This window comes from Polyodon spathula, chromosome 6 (genome assembly GCF_017654505.1).
Source record: "Polyodon spathula isolate WHYD16114869_AA chromosome 6, ASM1765450v1, whole genome shotgun sequence".
Classification (NCBI taxonomy): domain Eukaryota; kingdom Metazoa; phylum Chordata; class Actinopteri; order Acipenseriformes; family Polyodontidae; genus Polyodon; species Polyodon spathula.
This window is the reverse complement of record NC_054539.1, coordinates 9716162-9735394: the sequence shown is the minus strand read 5'-3', so window position 1 is coordinate 9735394 and position 19233 is coordinate 9716162. Positions and strand designations below refer to the sequence as shown.

General features: G+C 38.1%; 1 protein-coding gene across 1 annotated transcript; it reads left to right on the top strand.

The window, feature by feature from the left end:
• The first annotated feature begins 1980 nt into the window (after window positions 1–1980).
• ddx43 (DEAD (Asp-Glu-Ala-Asp) box polypeptide 43) lies at window positions 1981–18625 on the top strand. Its single transcript, XM_041252051.1, has 16 exons — window positions 1981–2369; window positions 3035–3090; window positions 3808–3922; window positions 4282–4422; window positions 5100–5181; window positions 6786–6942; window positions 10671–10789; window positions 11302–11412; window positions 11831–11972; window positions 12326–12426; window positions 12524–12611; window positions 14085–14212; window positions 16585–16694; window positions 17062–17200; window positions 17355–17442; window positions 17768–18625. Exons 1-16 carry the CDS (start codon window positions 2018–2020, stop codon window positions 17924–17926), a joined length of 2088 nt encoding a protein of 695 aa, XP_041107985.1. The 5' UTR covers window positions 1981–2017; the 3' UTR covers window positions 17927–18625.
• Window positions 18626–19233: the final 608 nt, after the last annotated feature.

Sequence of the window (19233 nt, the reverse complement as noted above, 5' to 3'; positions counted from 1 at the left end):
AATAACTATAAATAACTATGCAATTTATATTTCAGGACATTGCATTGCAGTATCATAAAAAAGGAGATTAACATGACCTGAATCCACAGTATGTCTACATACATACATACATAGATACATACATACACCTCCATATATTCCCAGTTGTGATACTCATAATAACTAGTTGTTGTCTAGTGTTACCACAATTAGATAAGCAGGTCTACAGATGAAGTATATGCAAAAATATGTATGTACTGTAAGAATATATGAACAGACTCCTCTGTAAATTCAAAAACGTGTGCAGGAGGTAACCCACCACATTTCAGCACAATTTCATCAGTGCTTCTCCAGATAATAAAAAGTATGATACAAGATCAATTCTAAAATCAAATCAGCGCACGTTTCCATAAACCCTAAACTATAAACTTTACACCTGTCTAAACTATGACAATAATGCAAGCAGATAGATTTGTCACCACTATAAAATTTAAAAAGAAAAACAATCCGATAGACTGCTCCAGCCAGGAAAGACTTTCTTGCACTGGGTGTTTCATTCCTATTTCAGCTTCTGTTTCTGTTTCTTCTGTGTATTTAGCAACTGGCTACCATTAGGAATGCCGCAGTTGGGGGCAGTATAGATGGGCGGACTGGCAGCTACCTCCACTTATCCCCAGTATCTCATATTCCCAATAACTTTTACATTACATTTTACCTGGTAGGTGACGTAATCAGATAAGAAGACATAAGCCCGATATACGCTCCTTGCAAAGGAGCCGGCTCTAATGTACAGCTGTATCGGCGCTACGCTGGAGTGCGAGACGTCCAGAGTTCGCGCCTGCCCTCCACCTCTATGTGGATAACCTTGCCCTGTGTGTTGCGCCTGCCTGCGAACTGAGGTACGCTACATTGGTGTCAGAAGTAGACGCAGGTAGCCTGGTGGGACGGACTTGAGGCTGGCAGGGGAGATTGTAGTGTGCATGGGCAAGGCAATCCACACACAAGCAGGGGGTGGGCGCTAACCCGGGGTCTCTCGCACTCTATTATAGTGCCGTCCGTCCTCCGCCCGTGTGTGGATTGCCTCGCCCTGTGTGATGCGCCAGCATAACCGAGATCGCTACAACATCATCTCTCCAGAAGATTATAAAACAGTTAAGTTGTTATAAAACCTCTTTCCTGCTGCAAAACGAATACATCGTGTCAGTTAATTATAACTGAGTGTTAAAAAATAATAACAAAATACAGGTATAATGAATTAAGATGGCTGCCGGTTTAACGTCAGAAAATGATATGCTGGCAATGCTGTGATTGACTGCTGCACAAGTCACCACGAACAAGACAAACTTTAGTTCACCCACAAAATCGTACGTTTGCAATTTTAGATAACCAAGTGTCTTGCGCATCAGTTAAAGTCACAAACATCTACAGAATTGTGAATATACATATATAAATATATATATATATATATATATATATATATATATATATATATATATATATATAAGAACTTTGAGGGCCAAATTTAGTACAACCTACCCCTTTTCTGATCTAAAATCGTTTGCGCATACCTGGCCAAGCGCAGTACACCTGGTAACACATTTTAACGGGTACCACAAAATAACACCACACGGTACTTCTATAAACCAGGCAAAATTTCACGCTATTTTAGTTCCTCGTGTCGCTTCTCACAAAAAAAAAAAAGATACCATTCATGCAGCTGTGGAACTGCAAACAGTCACGCACTCATAAATAACTGGGTACTGATTCATTTATTGCAGTAATTAAATTAACGACATTGTGGTCATATCATCATTACAACAGTGAAATGGCGGTTGGGTGTGATATTAAAGAATTGCATAAATAAACGCTCTTCAATAGAGAAATACGCTGCCACACCAACAACAGTCGGTAGGGGGCGTAGGAGTCGCTTAGCACTATCCGTAGGAAAAAAAAATGGTAATCACTGCGGTCAGCGCTATTGTCGAACCAGTTTGAGGAGAGTCGGTCCCGTCATTTACTCACCGTTTGTTTGACTGTAATGTCGGATTGGGAAGCAGATAACGACGAGGACCCGCCTCAGACAAATCCCTCAGCGGTGCAGCGGGAGTGGGTGCCAACGGTGTCTTGGAAAAGCAGCCTTTCGGGGGGAGAAAGGAACTGGGGGACAAAACCTCGTGTGACAGCAGATCGAGGAGGCCCTCAGTGGGAGAACTGGAGGGAGACCGACAGGAGGGGCGATAACTGGGGAAGGGCACCAGCGAGGGGTGGCGAACGTGAACGATTTTGCGGGGGAAGAGGAGGCCTAACGTGGAGAAGCGGCGATAGGGATGCGGGATCTACTTCACCCCTCTCGTTTAACGTCGACAGCTCCATGGTTGGAGCTGTAATAGGTATGAGACGCACGTTGTTTAAGCTAACAGAGTGCTTTAGAACTTCTCTCGTCATCTGCAGTTTGTTACCCAGTGAAATATAACCGTAATTTCTCAACTTGTCTAACTCAGGGTTTGTATTTCCTCAGAAATTCCAAGTGATTTATATGCTTGTTGTGCTATACGCTGGGTTCCTTGGTGGTGTTACCAGTGTCAAAGTGTTCAAAGTCTTATTTGTATGTTTCGTTTATTTTGTTTTGTTTTTCAAATTTGATTACGACTAGAGAACCATGAAAACACCATTTTTTTAGGAAGTCGATTTTGGACTGTCTGACCGTGACAGTGGACACCCATGGACAATAATTGTATAATGTTCAAATGTATTTATTTAACCCTGATAAGAGATGCATTTTAAAGCTGGTCCTGGCATTCTGTCTGTAAAGATCGTATTTGCTTTTTTTTTTTTTTTTTTTTTTTTTTGATTAGTTATGCAAGTATGAAGTTGACCTAAATTATTTGTGTGGGCGCTTGTTTGTACTAAATAACGTTGCGTTATTATGCCATCAAATTAGCCAAACTGGTGGAAGTTGAAGTTTATGTACTGTTTAAATAATACACCTGCTTGCAGATACCTTATTAAAACTATTCAAAATATTTTGAAGCTGCTTGGTTTTTATTTGAAACAGGTCGTGGCGGTGCTAAAATCCGCGAACTTGAAGAAAACACAGGAGCGAGAATCAAGGTAACTTTGCACTTCGGATGACATGCTTTTTATTAAGAGGTTTGTTGTGTTTTTTTTTTTTTTTTTTTTTTTCTAGAGCCTAATTCACTAATGCAATCTAATGGGCCAAATGTATAAAGGCGTTTACTCCAAAATGCAATTTGACCATTTGTGTAAAAGTAAAATGAGAACTGTCGATGTTGCAAACCAAGTAATGAAGTATTGGGAAGGTTTATTTCAGGAAGCACAAGTGTGCTGAGTTTGTAACATAAAATGTTACTTTCATAAACAAATGTTGACCACTTCATTTTGGTGTCCAAGATATTTATAAATCGGGCCATAGTTTCCAGAAATACCCCTTTCACCCAGGTTGGGGATTTTTAAAGACTTTTTAAATAAGAACTTGGAGTTTTTTTAAGGAATTTGTGGTGAATTTCATAACCGTACAGTAGGGTACTATTTGACCACAAAGCGGCCATGACTTCTGTTAAAAATCACACTGATCAAAGGATGTTGACTACTAGCAGAATATCAGCCAAGTCTGCTGTGTGCACCATATTCATAAAGTAGGCTACACTTTAATGGCATACCAGCAAGTGTACTGATTATATGAATGTAATACTCCAGGAGACAATAAAAGCAACATGACAAGTGAATTCCCATAGGTGGTGCCAAAAACAAAAAAAAATGGTTTAGTAGAATGTATTCCAGACTGTGTTCTGTTTGTTTTTTGCAAAGATAAAGCGAGGGAACTATGAAGGTGAAGTGAAAATCTTTGGAAGTAGTGAAGCCCAAATCAAAGCCAAAGAGCTGATTGATGAACTCATTGAAAGGAATTCAGAAAGCGGCCGGAGCTACAACAGAAATGAACAAGGTAGAAAACTGACATAGCGGAGAAATTTCTGAAAAGTACCTTTCTTCAGGAATTTGAGTTTTAATATTATTAGTATTTAAGTTATCTGCATGTTTTCTAAATTAATATGGGTTGAGAACATACCAGTTAGTATGTTCACAAAGTCGTGTTCAGATCCAGTAGCTGATTTTGAAATCGGGTTTAGTTATGGCATATTAATCGAATCTGAGGACCTGCACGTGAGAGATCTGAGGTCAGTTTCAGGTCATTATCTTTCAGGAGTTGTTTTAGCAGAAATAGTCAGTTTGCTGAAGCCAGATGGAGCCAGAAGCTTAATATTGCATTTTTCTTTGGGTTAGTCTCTAGGAGCACGTTTGGTGATGGCAAAAGGAATGGATCCTGCTGGGGCGCTCCAGTCCAGAGTACAGAACCACTACTTCCTATTGACTGGGCCGCCATACGAGAGAACCGTACCAAGTATGCCACTATGAAGTGGGAAGGTGAGCATTTAATACTGGCATTGTAGAGATACATTAACAGTTGTATGCTCTATTGCTTATCCTCCAATGTACAGGGGAAATAATGCTCCAGTTGAGCAGTGAAAAGTCACCTCCACTGTGAAACTGTACATGTCCACAGAAACACTGCGCCATGGTAAGTGGAATCAGTATATTTAAGACTGAATACATGAGATGTGCAGTTAATCTCTAGCTTGATATAAATAACGCTACCGCTTCGTACCCGAGGCAGTCAGTCTTGACTTCATGTTTATTACATTTCTGTCATAAATCACTGGCAGCCGAGAAGCATGTTTTTTATATAATGAACGTGCTCATGTAAGATTCGTGGGGTTCGCTATGTCGTGTTGCCATTGCCGGTACTTACCAAGTCTGCTGTGTGGGCACTTTGTGGTAGAATGCAATACTCATTCAAGTTACCTCAAATTGAATAAAAAAAAAAAAAAAAAAAAAAAACTTTTCTAAATAAGCAGTCATAGGTGATTTAGCTTGTTGGGGACCCTCAATGAAATTGGGTCCCTTCATTTGAAATTGGAATGTTTGTTGAATCAAAACACATCTGAGAAATCCTTTTCATTATGAAAAGGGGAAGTAGCAGAAAACTGTAATGTGAACAGAATTGCTGGCAAGTAGTTTGTCTTCCTTCCATTTTTTTAAAGATCTCCCACCAATTAATAAAGAATTGTACACAGAGGTGAAGAGTGTGGCTAATTTGACTCCGGGGGAAGTGGCCACATGGAGGTAATTTTGAGTTTACTTCAGGTTTTGTTTAGAGCACCTAAAAAGGGCCATTGTGTGGACTTTTTCAAAACACACACCAAAAAAAGTCCAGGTTTTAGTTGAAATAAACAAGTATGGACTCCTAAATGTACCTCATTTTATTTCACAATGTGTTGAGTAGCATTTAATATTGTAGCTTAGGTGCAAGTGATGCGAAAGTTTTGCACAGAAGAAAAGCATCTGTGCTCAGTATTGGCCAACAGGTGGCAGTACACTGTCGATGTACAATTTGTTTCTTTTTGTTTGTTTTTTGAGGAATTTACTGAGATTACATTTCAATTACCAATTGAAATAATCTAATTCTATTGTGTAAATGTATGGATTTTCATTTATAATTTAACACAACTGTTTTATAACAGTTAAGGTAAGTTTGTATTGCTGTTTAGCAGAGCATGTGGGGTTGAATCATAATTCAGTCCAGGTTAATAAAACTTGTGTTTAATTTAGGGCATTGATTTGATACATGTGTGGGTGGATGCACATTCTTTTGCTGAAAATCTTCTGATAGTTAGTATACATGGTCTATAGTTCATTTGTTTTAACCAGTGGCAGGAATGGCAGTTATTGCTGCTTTTTTTTTTTTTTTTTTTTAAAAACACACACTAGGTCTTGGCGGGAATTTTAGTTTTGGTGAAAGGCATTGCCGGTAGAGGGGATTTCCAGTGATCTGGGTAAGGGCCACGAGTCACACAGATTAGGCAGTACTAGCAAATTGCATTACAGTACTTTGTAATCATGTAAGCAAAATGTATGGCTGCCATTTTGCAGTACCTGTTTAAATGTGGTTCACTCTTTACATTTTGGTCATTAAGCTGTGGGTGTTTGCTATGTTTTGTTCTTTGTCAATACATACTACTCCTGGTGCAGTAAGCATTATTGGTTGTGAAAAGTAACGCAGCAGTAATACTGTACTGTGAGTAAGAAACAACTTGGGTCAACTATAGTCTTTTAAATTTACCTTGTGAGTTTGTTCTCCCTAGAATAGATTTCCTTCCAAATTAGCAATACACTACTTGTTACTTTTCAGTACACAACATAATATTTCCCTGCATGCATAGAAAGTCACCTCACCAGGCAGGAAGAGATATCCACTAAAAGATGTGCAGAGATTTAGGAACTTAGACACACTGCAAAAGCACACAGTGTGTATTGCATATATTTGGTGGTTTACTTTTAATAAATTCCTTTCTGCATGCTCAAAAAAACTTTCATGTAATCCAAACAGAGTTTAAGAATTTTTTTTTTTGTCAAATGGCATAAAATGCAGTGTTTCCAAACTACATTAAGGAAAACTGCAGTTTACCAACTGTGAAATGAGTCTCATAACCACGCATAAATCGGTATACATATATACATACACAACCATACATTGATATCTTCTACACTTCCACAGTCAGTATTTGTTAAAGTGGTTCATTTAAGAGGGGGACGACATTACAGCATTGTTTAATTGAAGTAATGTATCCTAGGTTTTGCTCTAAAAGCTGGTTGCTGTTATACTTGGTATGAAGTGGCTGTTTGGCTGACACAGAAGATCTTCAGTGTGTTGCCTTATCTCTTAACAGAAAAGAAAACAATAATATTATTGTTGATGACTTGAAGGAAGGTGACAAGAGGCCCATTCCAAACCCAGTGCGTACGTTTGAGGAAGCCTTTCAGCAGTACCCCCGAATCATGGATAACATCATTAGAGTGGGTTTTCAGAGACCAACGCCCATTCAGGTACTGGCAGTCTCTTACTGGTTAAGGTATTTTTGTCATTTCTAGCAAATATGAACATCTGATTTTTGTATCTGAATACATTAAAAATATATATTTGTTTGAATAGTCAGATTTGTCCCAACACTAAGAACGGTAGCATGTTTCTCATTCATTGTGTGAACTTGCTGCATACAGTACTTTGAATCTGAGTCAGAAAATTAATTGGCCAACGGTATGCAGATTTGTAATTTCTTTTTAAAAGCTATGCAAACACACCCCATTCTGTTCCTGTGGAAGCAGATCCCAATAGGACATTTCTCAGCCTTGTAGAGTTTAGCATGTCCAGGCTCCTACAGTGGAGAAGGAAAACATGAAAGGGATTTTTGGGGGATTTCTTTGTTTTGGCTGTTCCCTGCATCAGTTGTATTTTCCCAGGGTTCTACCAGTGGTTGCTCTTAGTGGGACTGTCTTAAAGTTGACAGTGCTCAGTTTTAAAAAAAAAAAAAAAAAAAAATGTAGTGTTGGTGTATATTTTATGTTTCATAGCTATTCTACCATAACACTTCTCCTATCTTGCACACTAGGTATTCAGTGTGTATTTATTTTGAAGCATTACAACCCTTATGGTACCAACTCCCCCCCCCCCCTGTTTTTTGGCATAATACTCTGATCCAGTACATGGCAACGGCACTATGAAGAGGTGCTACATAGAATGATTTGGTAGTGGATTTTAACTAGGGCTGGGACAATGGATCGAATCGTTGGAATAACCGTTGATGATTGGGGGGGAAAAAAAAAATAAAAAACATCTATCAGTTCATTAATGACTTTTTTTATTAGGACCAGCAAAATTTAAATTAACACTTATTCCTTTTGGTTCCTTTTAAATAATAAAAACAACTCCCCGTCCACTACATAGCACGTATGTTTTCAGAGTGAGCGTGACAATAAAAACAAAGCCTAGAGAAGACTAGAGGTAGGCCGCATTTGAGGATCAGATTTTGCTTTTTAAATTGTCGATTTAATTTTAAATAATGCTGTCAGACATTTGGAAGTTTTTTACAAAATGTAAAGGTAAACACTGGAGTTTTAATCAGCTTGTGGCAATACCGCCAACCTGCAGGATCATTTAGTAAGACAACACCCAACAAAACACGACAGCAGGAACACAAGTAAAAAAATTAAAGGAAGCAACCCCTTCAGTGACAGCTTAGTTTGGAAAGAAAGTTGATCCAAAAAACATCAGAGCAAAAGAAATAACAGGCCTGATAGTGGATGCTGTTACACAAGATATCAGACCTGTTAGTATAGTAGAGGGAGCTGCATTTAAAAATCTGACTCTGAATCTTGCTCAGGGCTATGAAATACCCTGTCAAAAGATCATCTCTTAATTCATTACTCTGGATCACAAATGTGTAAAGGAAAAGCTTTGACAGGATTTGTCAAGTCAGGAGTGTAATTCAGTGTCCATCACTACCAACATATGGACAAGCATGGCATAAGAAGCATTTTTAATGCCATTACATTAAGCAAAACGGGGAACTCGAGTAAAAAATATTAGCAACACGAAAATTACACTAGACACACAGCTGTGAATTTATTAGGTAAACACAGTGTTTGAAGTGTCTACGAAAGTAATAGCTTGTGTTCATGACAACGTGTGCAGAGCAATGTCTTTGCTTTCTGCAGGCAAGCGTCCTGTGTTACTTTTTGGTAGCATGGCAAGTGTGAGCTGTGCAGGGCACAATATAAATCTCAGCATTCAGAAAAGCTTGGAGGATGTACGACAAGTCCATACGTTAGTTGCAGCAGCAAGGAGACTGGTTTCTCATTTTAAAGAGAGTGAGATGGCAATAAGTACTTTAAATAGGAAGCAAACAGAAATGCTGAACACAAAGCACAACTCAAGTTAATACAAGACATACAAACAAGGTGGAACCCAGATTTGACCAAAAAGTCTGACAGGTACTTTTAGGTCTCACGACTAAGCAGTGGAAGCTAATGGCTGATACTACCTCTACTACAGCAGTTCTAACTAGCTACAGTACTTTTGAATGCAGATAAATATTACAGCTAGTTCTTTGTACCCACTTGCAACAGGGATAAAACAGACTGACTGAAGTTCTTTATGAAGGGGAGACGCGCTTTTTAAAATTCAACCGATTTGCTTATTCCAGTTGCACAGAGTTTGAGAGCTAAGCTAGTGCTTAATTTGTCTCGGCGATTTTGTTTACATCAGCTCAATGACCCAAGCAATGAGGTTATGCCACTGCTTTTTGCATCATTTCTTGACCCTGTCCGAACAGGCCAAAGCCTTTGTGTCTGAAGCACTGTCTTCCAAACTAGTGAGGCTCAAATGACGGAAATTGTTTCTGTACAAGTGAGTACAGCACAGCGGACTTACCTGTTAAAAAGAAAACGAAGACCGAACAAGCAATGAAATTGTTACCTCGTGGACGGCAACAAACACGCTATTTCCATGGAAACCTTAATCCAACAAGAGATGACAATTTGTGCTTCTGAAACTGCATTAAACATCAGCGAAGATCCACTGATTTGGTGGAAAAATAACTAGACGCTCTTTCCCAACCTAGCTGCCTTGGCAAAGAGCATGTTAAGTATCCCTGCAACATCGGTCCCGAGCGAGCGTGTGTTCAGCATAGCAGGGATGCTTTTGAACAAACTCCATTGTTTGAAACAAGAGAATGTGGATGTCGTCATTTTTCTGAATAAAAACTGAAAATAAGCTCTGGAGAGAGCACAGACTTTGTTACGTTGGACTTGTAAATAATTATTCTTGTGTTCCCGTTGGGAGTTTTTTCTCTAATCCGGTTGCTGTCAATACAGCTAAGATAAGACAGTAATATTTGTTATGTTTTATTCCCTTTTTGTAGGGAACCTCGTTGAGAGTGTGACTAGATGTAAATAAATAGAAGTGTGTAGTTAAGTTCAGCTGGAGAAATGTTTACTTTTCGTGATTAGATTTATAAAATTACACGTTTCTTTTGAGTTCTGAAAAAACTGTGCATCGGGTCTTTATGAAAACAATGCATCGATAGTAAAAAAAAAAAAAAAAAAAAAAAAAAAAAAAAAAAAAAAAAAACAAATACACTATCATCCCATCCCTAATTTTAAAGAACCACTTTTGTCGACTTTATAGGAATTCTACAAATCAAAAGATTGAAATTTACATGCAAATGATTTTATAGTATTCATACATTGTCAAACTTTCTTTTAAGAGAGGAAAAAAAAAGATCAAACATCTGACATTGAGTGAATGCTGCCTGACGAACCTTTGAATTTCGGAAAGCTACCAAGATTTTGAACACAGCCTTAAATGCTGCATCGTAAAATTTGCTTGCAGTTCTCTGTGTAGCCATTTGAATATACTGGTACTGTATGGAGTAATCCTGTAGTAGGCATCACTGTGTACAGTAACTCTCGTTCAAGGGCGCCACAATAATGTTAATTGGTCCCCTTACTGAAAACCTGAATCCAAGTCCCGTCCCGTCCCGTCCCCCAAATTTGAACTTCTGCCAATTACATTTTGTTCTCATTTTGTATTTAATTTTTTTGTGTGTGTGGTCTCCTGTAAAGTAAGTAATGTCCTTTTGTTTTTTCTTAAACCTGGTCTCGGGACCTGAGCGGGTACATTTTTAATTTGAGATGGATTGCAAGTGGACTGTATTCTTGTCCTTGACATCGTTTTGTTTTAAAATATAAGTGTGCCATAGTTGTTTCTGTCTCAGTCACAGGCCTGGCCAATTGTGCTTCAGGGATTTGATCTAATTGGCATAGCCCAGACTGGTACTGGAAAAACCTTGGCCTATCTTTTACCCGGCTTTATTCATTTGGATTCGCAGCCCATGTAAGTAGCATTGTTTCAGAAAAAAAAGAACAAACTGTACACTACATTTGACAAGTGTTCATCTGTTACTAAGGCACAATTCTGCTAAGGGATACATTGTTCTTATAACTATGAAAAAAACTTAGTCAGTGCCTACTATTTCTAAGTGACTGTATTACACATTTTTTGAAGACACTTGTAAGGCCAGTCAAGTTCTGTATGTACTGTAGGTCATCCATTCTACAAATTATTCAAAACCATTACATACGGTAGCAAATGTTTGGTACAAAAAAATTGAGCAGTGACTAGTGACACTTCTGGATGTAACTGATCAGTTATATCGAGTTTCTAAATGTGTACCCGAAAATCAGAAATTTATTTCTGTATAAAGAAAAAAACAATTAGCTAGTAAAAACAATGCTGTCTCTTAGAGATGCTGTTGCAATTGTTTATGAGATTCTAAGTGATCCATTCTGATCCATGCTATAAAAAACATTATACATGCAGCAGTGTGCCATTTTGTTGTATTTAAGTCCAAGGGAAAAACGAGAAGGTCCAGGGATGCTGGTCCTTACTCCAACTAGGGAGCTGGCTCTCCAGATAGAGGCGGAGTGCAGCAAGTACAGTTACAAAGGAATTACAAGGTATGGTTGCTGTATTGGAATGAAGACTTGAACATCTGATGCAATATAAAATTACAGCGTGAATGTATAATTATATGTTCTCTCATCCTTTATTATTTATTATTATTGTTATTATTCACTGCTTTAATACTTAACCTTAAAGTTCTGTTTTAGATTGTTTGCTTGAACATTTGCCATAAAACAGAGGTCACAACAGCATGACCTGTACTTGCATGTGGAGTGACACCTGATTTTAGATGTGGTATTGAAAGCTATTGTCTACTTTTTTGTACCTTTTGGGTTAACTGTTTGCTGTTCATATTCTCAAATGTAAACTTTACAAATCATATTAATCCTCTTTGTTATAGTATGTAAATGCATTTTTTTTATTTCTTTTGCATGTAAATTAAATTGATGTCCCTTTTTAATTATATAACAGCATTTGTATTTATGGAGGAGGAGACCGTCAGTCACAGATAAAAGTGGTTACAAAAGGAGTTGACATTGTTATTGCAACTCCTGGAAGACTCCATGACCTTCAGATGAATGGGTTTGTGAATCTGAGGAGCATCACTTACTTGGTAAGAATTTACCCAAGAGAAATATTTTGTTTCTTAAATATTGAGATTTTTATGTTCCAATTACAGCAGTGTAATAGTTGTCAGTGTTACTGAAGTATTTCAAACATTTATTGTGAAAGAGAAATATTTTTTAGATGTTTGCTGCATTTCCTGCTGAATGTCCATGGCCGTTAACACCAGCTACAGCTGTTTTTATATAGTGGATTAAGTGTTTTAGACATTAAGCTCAATTTAGTTTTAATTTTACTAATGTGGTTTTTATTACAATAAAATTTTAGTATCTGAGGAATTTAGCACGGCCATACCCAACTGTCTCTGAAAACACATTTTCTGATCTTATCTGGTTGCCTTAGGTATTAGATGAGGCAGACAGGATGTTGGACATGGGATTTGAACCTCAGATAATGAAGATAATCCTTGATATACGGCCAGACAGACAGACAGTGATGACCAGGTGAAGATGCATTATACCGAAAGTTTGAATTTCTCTGCTTATGCAGCCTGCAAAACTAAAGAACTAATCTACTTTTTTTTTTTTTCTGTTGTATTAGTGCAACTTGGCCTCCTGGTGTTCGTCGCCTTTCAAAGTCTTACCTCAAGGACCCGATGATGGTGTATGTAGGAACTCTGGATTTAGCGGTGCGTGCAGTTACTTGCATTATTACTGCAGCGGTGGATGACAGAATCGCAGGCATTGCATTGTATGAGCTCTTTCATATCCAAATAGACATCCTCAAGTGTGGTGTCTTGTTACTAAACCATTTGGATTAGTTTTATTATGATCTTAATGGATCATCTCAGCCAATCGGTTTCAGGGTTGACAGCCCTCTAACCAAAGTAACTTTTAAAATCTTGGAACTTCTACTGTTCAAACAAGTGGTTACCTTGGTTAAACATTTTGTTGAAATGTGTCCATCTATAGCTTTGATGTATTGATTATTTGGATAATTAACACATTCAACCTATCTAGTAGGCTTTTTTAAATTAAGTTTTAGAAGTTCTTTTGATTGGTTAAAACCTTACCAAAATTAAACAAATTTCCTAAGCTTGATTACTTATAATGTGGAAAGAAGGAATCCAGCACTGACATTTTCTGAAAAAAAACAGAAACGATCCAGATAAATGTGGAACACAAAATCCAGGTTACTTATTCAGGTTCAAGTTTTCAAAAACCGGCAACTGGAGGTGCCGGTATCAATCTCTGCCTATACAGTAAATTTTTTAAAATAAATAAATATTGTATTCAATGTTTAGACTACATACAACACAAAACTGCGAGGTCTCCATTTTGATTTAAAAAAAAAAAAAAAAAAAAAACAGCGCAAGAAGCAATTCAGCCTATGTATTTGTTGTGTGTAAATATACCCTTCAAGTTTAAAACTTAAGCATGAATAAATAAAATAATTAATCTGTTTTAGGTTTTTAAAAAAAAAAAAAAAAAAAAACCTTTACGGAAAACATTTTTAAAATCTAATTTGTAACAATCGCTCAGATTGAGCTCCGGCCCTCTTCAGTTCCTTAAACCTGGTCTTAAACCACAATCCTCAGTACCATACTAAAGCCCAACTTCTGTTCTGCTTCTTTTTGCGTTGCAATTAGCACAAAGTTAGTATGCAGCTGGGGATCCCGAGATAGTACCGTACTAGCTGGTACGCAGCTTCAGTACGCAGCTCCATACTAACTCTGCAAGCTCACTGCAGTTGACCCCTAGTGACTAATGTAAATGGAAGTTCTGGGTTTTTTTTTTTTTTTTTTAACACAGGGATAAGACATTACTAAATTTATTAGAGCATTATACAGCATCAGGAAATCCTCCTGGGTTGCATCAGCCTTGGAGGTCGAATCCAGAGATTTCCCCAGTGCTGTAAAATGCTCCAATGAAATCCAGCTGTGGTTCATCCCGACGTAGTTTAAGTATATCAAATCAACCCCTAATGAATGTATTTTATTGTACATGTAGTTTTTGAGTGTCTGGGTACTCCAACCCGCCCCTGCTAATTATACTATAGTTGTCCCAAGTGTAATTTTTCCTTGATCAGACTACCAGGGGATTCAGAATAGTCAGATTTTAAATTGTTGTATGACTGTTTCTTTTGTTTGTTTGTTTTATAGGCTGTGAACACAGTTGAACAGGGTGTTTTGGTTATTGCCCAGGAGGAGAAGAAAGCTTTTACACTTGAGTTTGTTCAGAATATGATGCCAGAAGATAAAGTCTTAATTTTTGTTGGGAAAAAGATTGTGTAAGATTTCTGTTTAGTTTACTTTTTTCTGTATTGCGTTATGACAGTGGCGATTACATTTGTTATTGTTTTTTAAAAAATGTACGCAACTTATTCCATGCAGGTAAACAAACAAAATCAAGTATGGACACAAATGAAACTAAACAACTTTTGATCCTTTAGCTATTTTCTGTGGTTTGGACTGGAGCCAGCTTCAACTCGGAATTTCCTGTAAACCAAAGAAAACAAAACCTAAGTATCTCATTTTACATAAATGAAACTTAAGCACTGTGATACTGCATTTTGTTTCTTTTTTAGAGCTCATTAAAAGCTTTTCCATTCACTTTAAATTGGGCCAAATATGTGCTTTGTTTTGTTTGTTCGTTATCTACAGAACATATTATCTATAGAACCGATGGTTATGAAACTTCCTGAGGAGATTTATTTGCACAGTCTCTTAAGTATATGCAGTATATGGAGGCTGTATGCGAATGTAACTAGACATCTGCTAGTGTCTCCTTTTTTTTTTTTTTAAACCATTAATCCTGGCTTTTAGCACTATTTTAAATAATGCACTACTCTCTCTATGTAAAGAAAACGGCTTTCAGAAAACAAAGACATTGCTACTGACCAATCATCCTACTTAATAGAATACCGTTGTTTGTGACTTGTGACTGGGGTGCACTGAAAAACTACAACTCTGTAGTGTGATAGATATGTGGATGGTAATGTGGCGTAAAACAAAGTCTGTTACTTCTCAATTCTCGGATTCAAAATGCAGGGCCTGAATTAGTAATGTGGCTATCCTTACTTCAACACAGTAAGTTAACCTTTGTATACAGCTATGGCCAAAATTGTCCTATAAAATTAACTAATTTTGCTGAATGTTTTGTTGCCGCTTTGTAGGTTTCCATATCCATATAAAAACTGATATTACGGCTTCTCATTTTGTAGTTTATTTGATTTACGTGATGATATAAGATCTGAATGATTTTTTTTTTTTTAAATTGAAGGTGATGCAAAACCTTTGGCCACAGTTGTGTTTTGTTAAATGTTTGTTTCGGTGCTGTTGTCATTTCCCAGAAGGAGGAAGAAAAAAAAAAAGTAGCATTTAAAGCTCTACAGAAATAGAAGTACACTGCAGATAGGTGGATTCCACCCACAAGAAACATGTGCAAGTACAAGCAAAAAAAGTTGTGTGCCACGCATAGAAAAGAAAACAAGTTTAGTTTAAATAACAGATTCATATCTCTGACAAGTTGGAGCATAAGTGTCTGGTACATGTCAATTAAATCACCATGTTGGAAGGAGGAGTTGCCTTGTGACCTACAGCTAAAAAACAAACAGTAACTTTGATAGTTAAATATCAAGGCTATTTACTTGTTATATGTTGTCGTTATACACTGGCTCATTCCAGCTCAAATGGACAAAAGAAGGTTATTGAACCTTTTGTGTTGTAAAGCCATGGAAACTTGGTTTAAAAGCATGAGTTAAGCTGCATCCACACTGGATGCGAGCGAATAATTTAGAATTTAGTCACTGCAGTCAAATGGGAGTATCCAGTCCAGCAGCAAGCGATGTCGCTTTGAGAACAAAAATAGAACCAGTTTATATTTATTTTTCGTCGTTCGACTTGAATGAAACTGACCAATCAGTAGCAAGGTTAACATACTTGAAACATCTCAAACACACGCCTCAAAACAAGTTAATCATGGACGACAGTTAATTTGAAGTGCCGCAGTCTCCATTATTCTAAGATTGCAAATTTGAACGACTACAAAGACATCCAGAAAGACAACTGCTTGCAGGTGGTGCATTGAGCAGCACCTAAAAATTTTCTTTCCGATTTATGCAAGTTGCATAAAAATAGGTTTGTTAATAAGCAAAAATAAACCAGAGCATGCATGCAGACTACTATTGGTACCATGATAAAAAAAAAATACAACTGTACAATTACTACTAATAATAACAATAAAACTGTTGTGTATGTATATATAGGTATGATCAATAATTCTGATTTATAGATTTTACATCCTGTATTTCACAGTGGAGTTGCCGGAGGTCAGGGTGGTAACCTTTTATTAAAACAAGACCTGTTTTGTAATTGGAAAGCCCATCTCTACTGTGTCCAATAGGAATGCATGAGCGGGGTCATGTGTTTGTTTCAAGTCGTGTCTAGTGTGGACTGACATTCATGACTTTGCTTGCTTCCAGTGTAAATGCTGCTTTAGCCAGCTCTTTCTTTCTTATGCACACTACACTGACCCATAGTCATGTGGTTTATTTATTAAAACTCGCAGAAACCCATCCTGTGATTTGTCAACTTGAACTGTCACGACCCTACAGAATTTAGTTTTTTGTAATATTGGTATATTTTACACATTTTATTCCAGTGTCGATGACCTATCTAGTGATTTCTGTCTACAAGGCATCCCAGTACAGTCCCTGCATGGAGACAGGGAGCAGTGTGACCGGGAGCAAGCGCTAGATGACTTTAAAAAAGGTAACTATCAGGCTAAACTCATGAAAAACAATCGCATGTTTCAGTTCTTGGGTTTGTTTATTAGTCTCACACTGCATTAGTACTGTGGCACATTTTAAGGATTTGCTATTATTCTGAGAAGGAATCATGTCAGTAGTTGTCAGTTATTGGAAGAAATCTTTTATACAGACTGCATGTAACAAACTTTGGAGCACCGGTTGGAGCTGACCATTGATGTACTACATTGTAATGTGGTGGATTCTTTCTTTGTTCTTTTTCTGCACAGATCATTGTTACCAGCCGGGTAGTGGTCTGTTTTTAAGATTAGTTATCTATTCTTCAGAAGCCTGTTGTATATATCTCTGCAAGAAGTCCTTTCTTTTTTCAGGTAAGGTGAGAATACTGATAGCTACTGATCTGGCATCCCGAGGACTTGATGTGCACGACATCAGCCATGTTTTCAATTATGATTTCCCAAGAAACATTGAGGAGTATGTCCACAGAGTGGGGCGCACCGGAAGGGCAGGGTAAGAAGTGAAATCTGTCTCTTGCTTTTTCACTGCTACACATGTGCAGTTCTTCACCAGTTTTAAGCAGTTGATTTGGTAATGTGTGCTCTTCAAGAGATGACAACATGTTTTAAAGTCAATTGGAAAATATTTATATGCTTTTTGCTTTCAGTCGCTCGGGTGTTTCACTGACTCTTGTGACCAGAAACGACTGGAAGGTGGCTTCTGAGCTCATTAGTATTCTGGAACGGGCAAATCAGGTACACCTTTTCATGTTCCCAGTTTTTATATGAATGTTAGTTTTGCAGCCTATTGAGTTTGTTCAGTAGTGTCAGTCTGATTCCACCCCTGAACAAAAAAATCATAAAACAAATAAAGGAAGATTTAGGATCCCTTTACATTACATTAAACCATTCCTCCTACTTTAAATTCTATATATTCATCAGTAGCAGTCTTAAAGGAGTGGCTGGAAATCAAACCACATACTGTGCTACTATGCACAGAACTAAATTAGATTCTCATGCATATATAACAGCATGTTGTTCAGAAGCATAATTTGGTGTTACTTCTCTCCTGAACATGCAGGTTGTCCCTGAAGAATTGGTGCTGATGGCAGACCGATATGAGAAGCATCGACTGGAGAAGCAGAGAGAGCGGGAGCTGGTGGAACCTCGTGGGGGAGGCGGTGGCAGGAGGGGGAAAGATGGAGACGGATATGGGGGTCGCTCCAACAGGAGGTTCTGACCTGGTAAGAAAATGAAGGAAAGTTGGCACCCATTTATTGTTATTGTTCAGCTGTAAATGTCATTCAGGGTACTTGACGTTGTTACCATTGTCAAGTGCTTTGAATCTTTTTTTTGTTGTTTTTTCCCCTGTAAAAACAAAGGCCTAAAATGTAATTCAATAACTTTCCGTCAGGGATTTCCCTAAACTTGTTTCTTGAACCAAGTTAAATGAAGTTTTGATTTAAGTTCAACGTGTTATACATCCAGTTCAAGGTTGATTTGAACTTGGCTCTGTATAAAGAAATGAGTTAACAGATGCCCAGTTAAATGGGAATTCCTTTCTAGACCTACATTTGAAAAACACAATGTAAACACTGTTACATGGAATGTCTAAGCATTTACATATTGGACATCAGGACAACATTGTACTGTGGAAAAGTGGTGGGGACCGCTATGGTTTCCATGTTCCTAGTTCTGACAATTTTCAGATGCCGACCTTATTTGTAACTTGAACACGAACCTGATGTACCCTCACCATGTCACCCTAAATTCTCTTTCTCTTTTATTAACCCTCATTCTCTTCTAATTATGGTTGATGGCTTCTTTATATACTTCGTGCCTTTCCTTGTGTAATAGTTACAGGGCTCTCCCCAGGTCTTTTCAGCCAGCAAAGTGACTGAAAAAAACCTCCTGGCTGAAAAAAACCTGATTCGCCCGTCTTGCAGATGCTACTGTGCCTTTAATAATAAGGATTGATTGCGCTTCTAGCAGATTAGATCACTTGAGCATTGCTGAGTGAAAACAAAAATCTTGGAACCACCTGACAGCTGTGTTAAAACGTTAAAAATGACTGCCAAGGGGCTCCTGAGTGGCGTATCCGGTATAGGCACTCTGCATGGAGTGTAGGATGTGCCCTATAGCCTGGAGGTTGCCAGTTCGAGTCCAGGCTATTCCACTGCCGACCATGGACGGGAGCTCCCAGGGGGAGGCGCACAATTGGCCGAGCACCGCACAGGGGGTGGGAGAGCTCAAGTTGGCAAGGGTGTCCTTGACTTGCTGTGCACCAGCGACCCCTGTAGACTGGCCAGGTGCCTGCGGGCTTGCCTGTAAGCTGCCCAGAGCTGTACTCCAAATCTGTAGCCCTGGGTTGGCTGCATGGTGGGCCTGTGGAGTGAAAAATGGTTGTTGGCTGACGGCACAAACTTCATAGGACATTGGGTGCTCATCTTTGTCACTCCCGAGTCAGCAAAGGGGTGGTAGCGGTGAGCTGAGCCTAAAAATACAATTGGACATTTCAAAATTGGGAGAAAAACGGGGTAAAATTAA

Excerpts from the sequence above, each read along its gene's own strand:
- ddx43 (XM_041252051.1), top strand. The coding sequence starts at position 2,018 with ATGTCGGATTGGGAAGCAGATAACGACGAGGACCCGCCTCAGACAAAT. Across the intron at positions 2,370-3,034 it reads CATGGTTGGAGCTGTAATAG|GTCGTGGCGGTGCTAAAATC; the intron begins GTATGAGACGCA and ends TATTTGAAACAG. Across the intron at positions 4,423-5,099 it reads TGCCACTATGAAGTGGGAAG|ATCTCCCACCAATTAATAAA; the intron begins GTGAGCATTTAA and ends ATTTTTTTAAAG.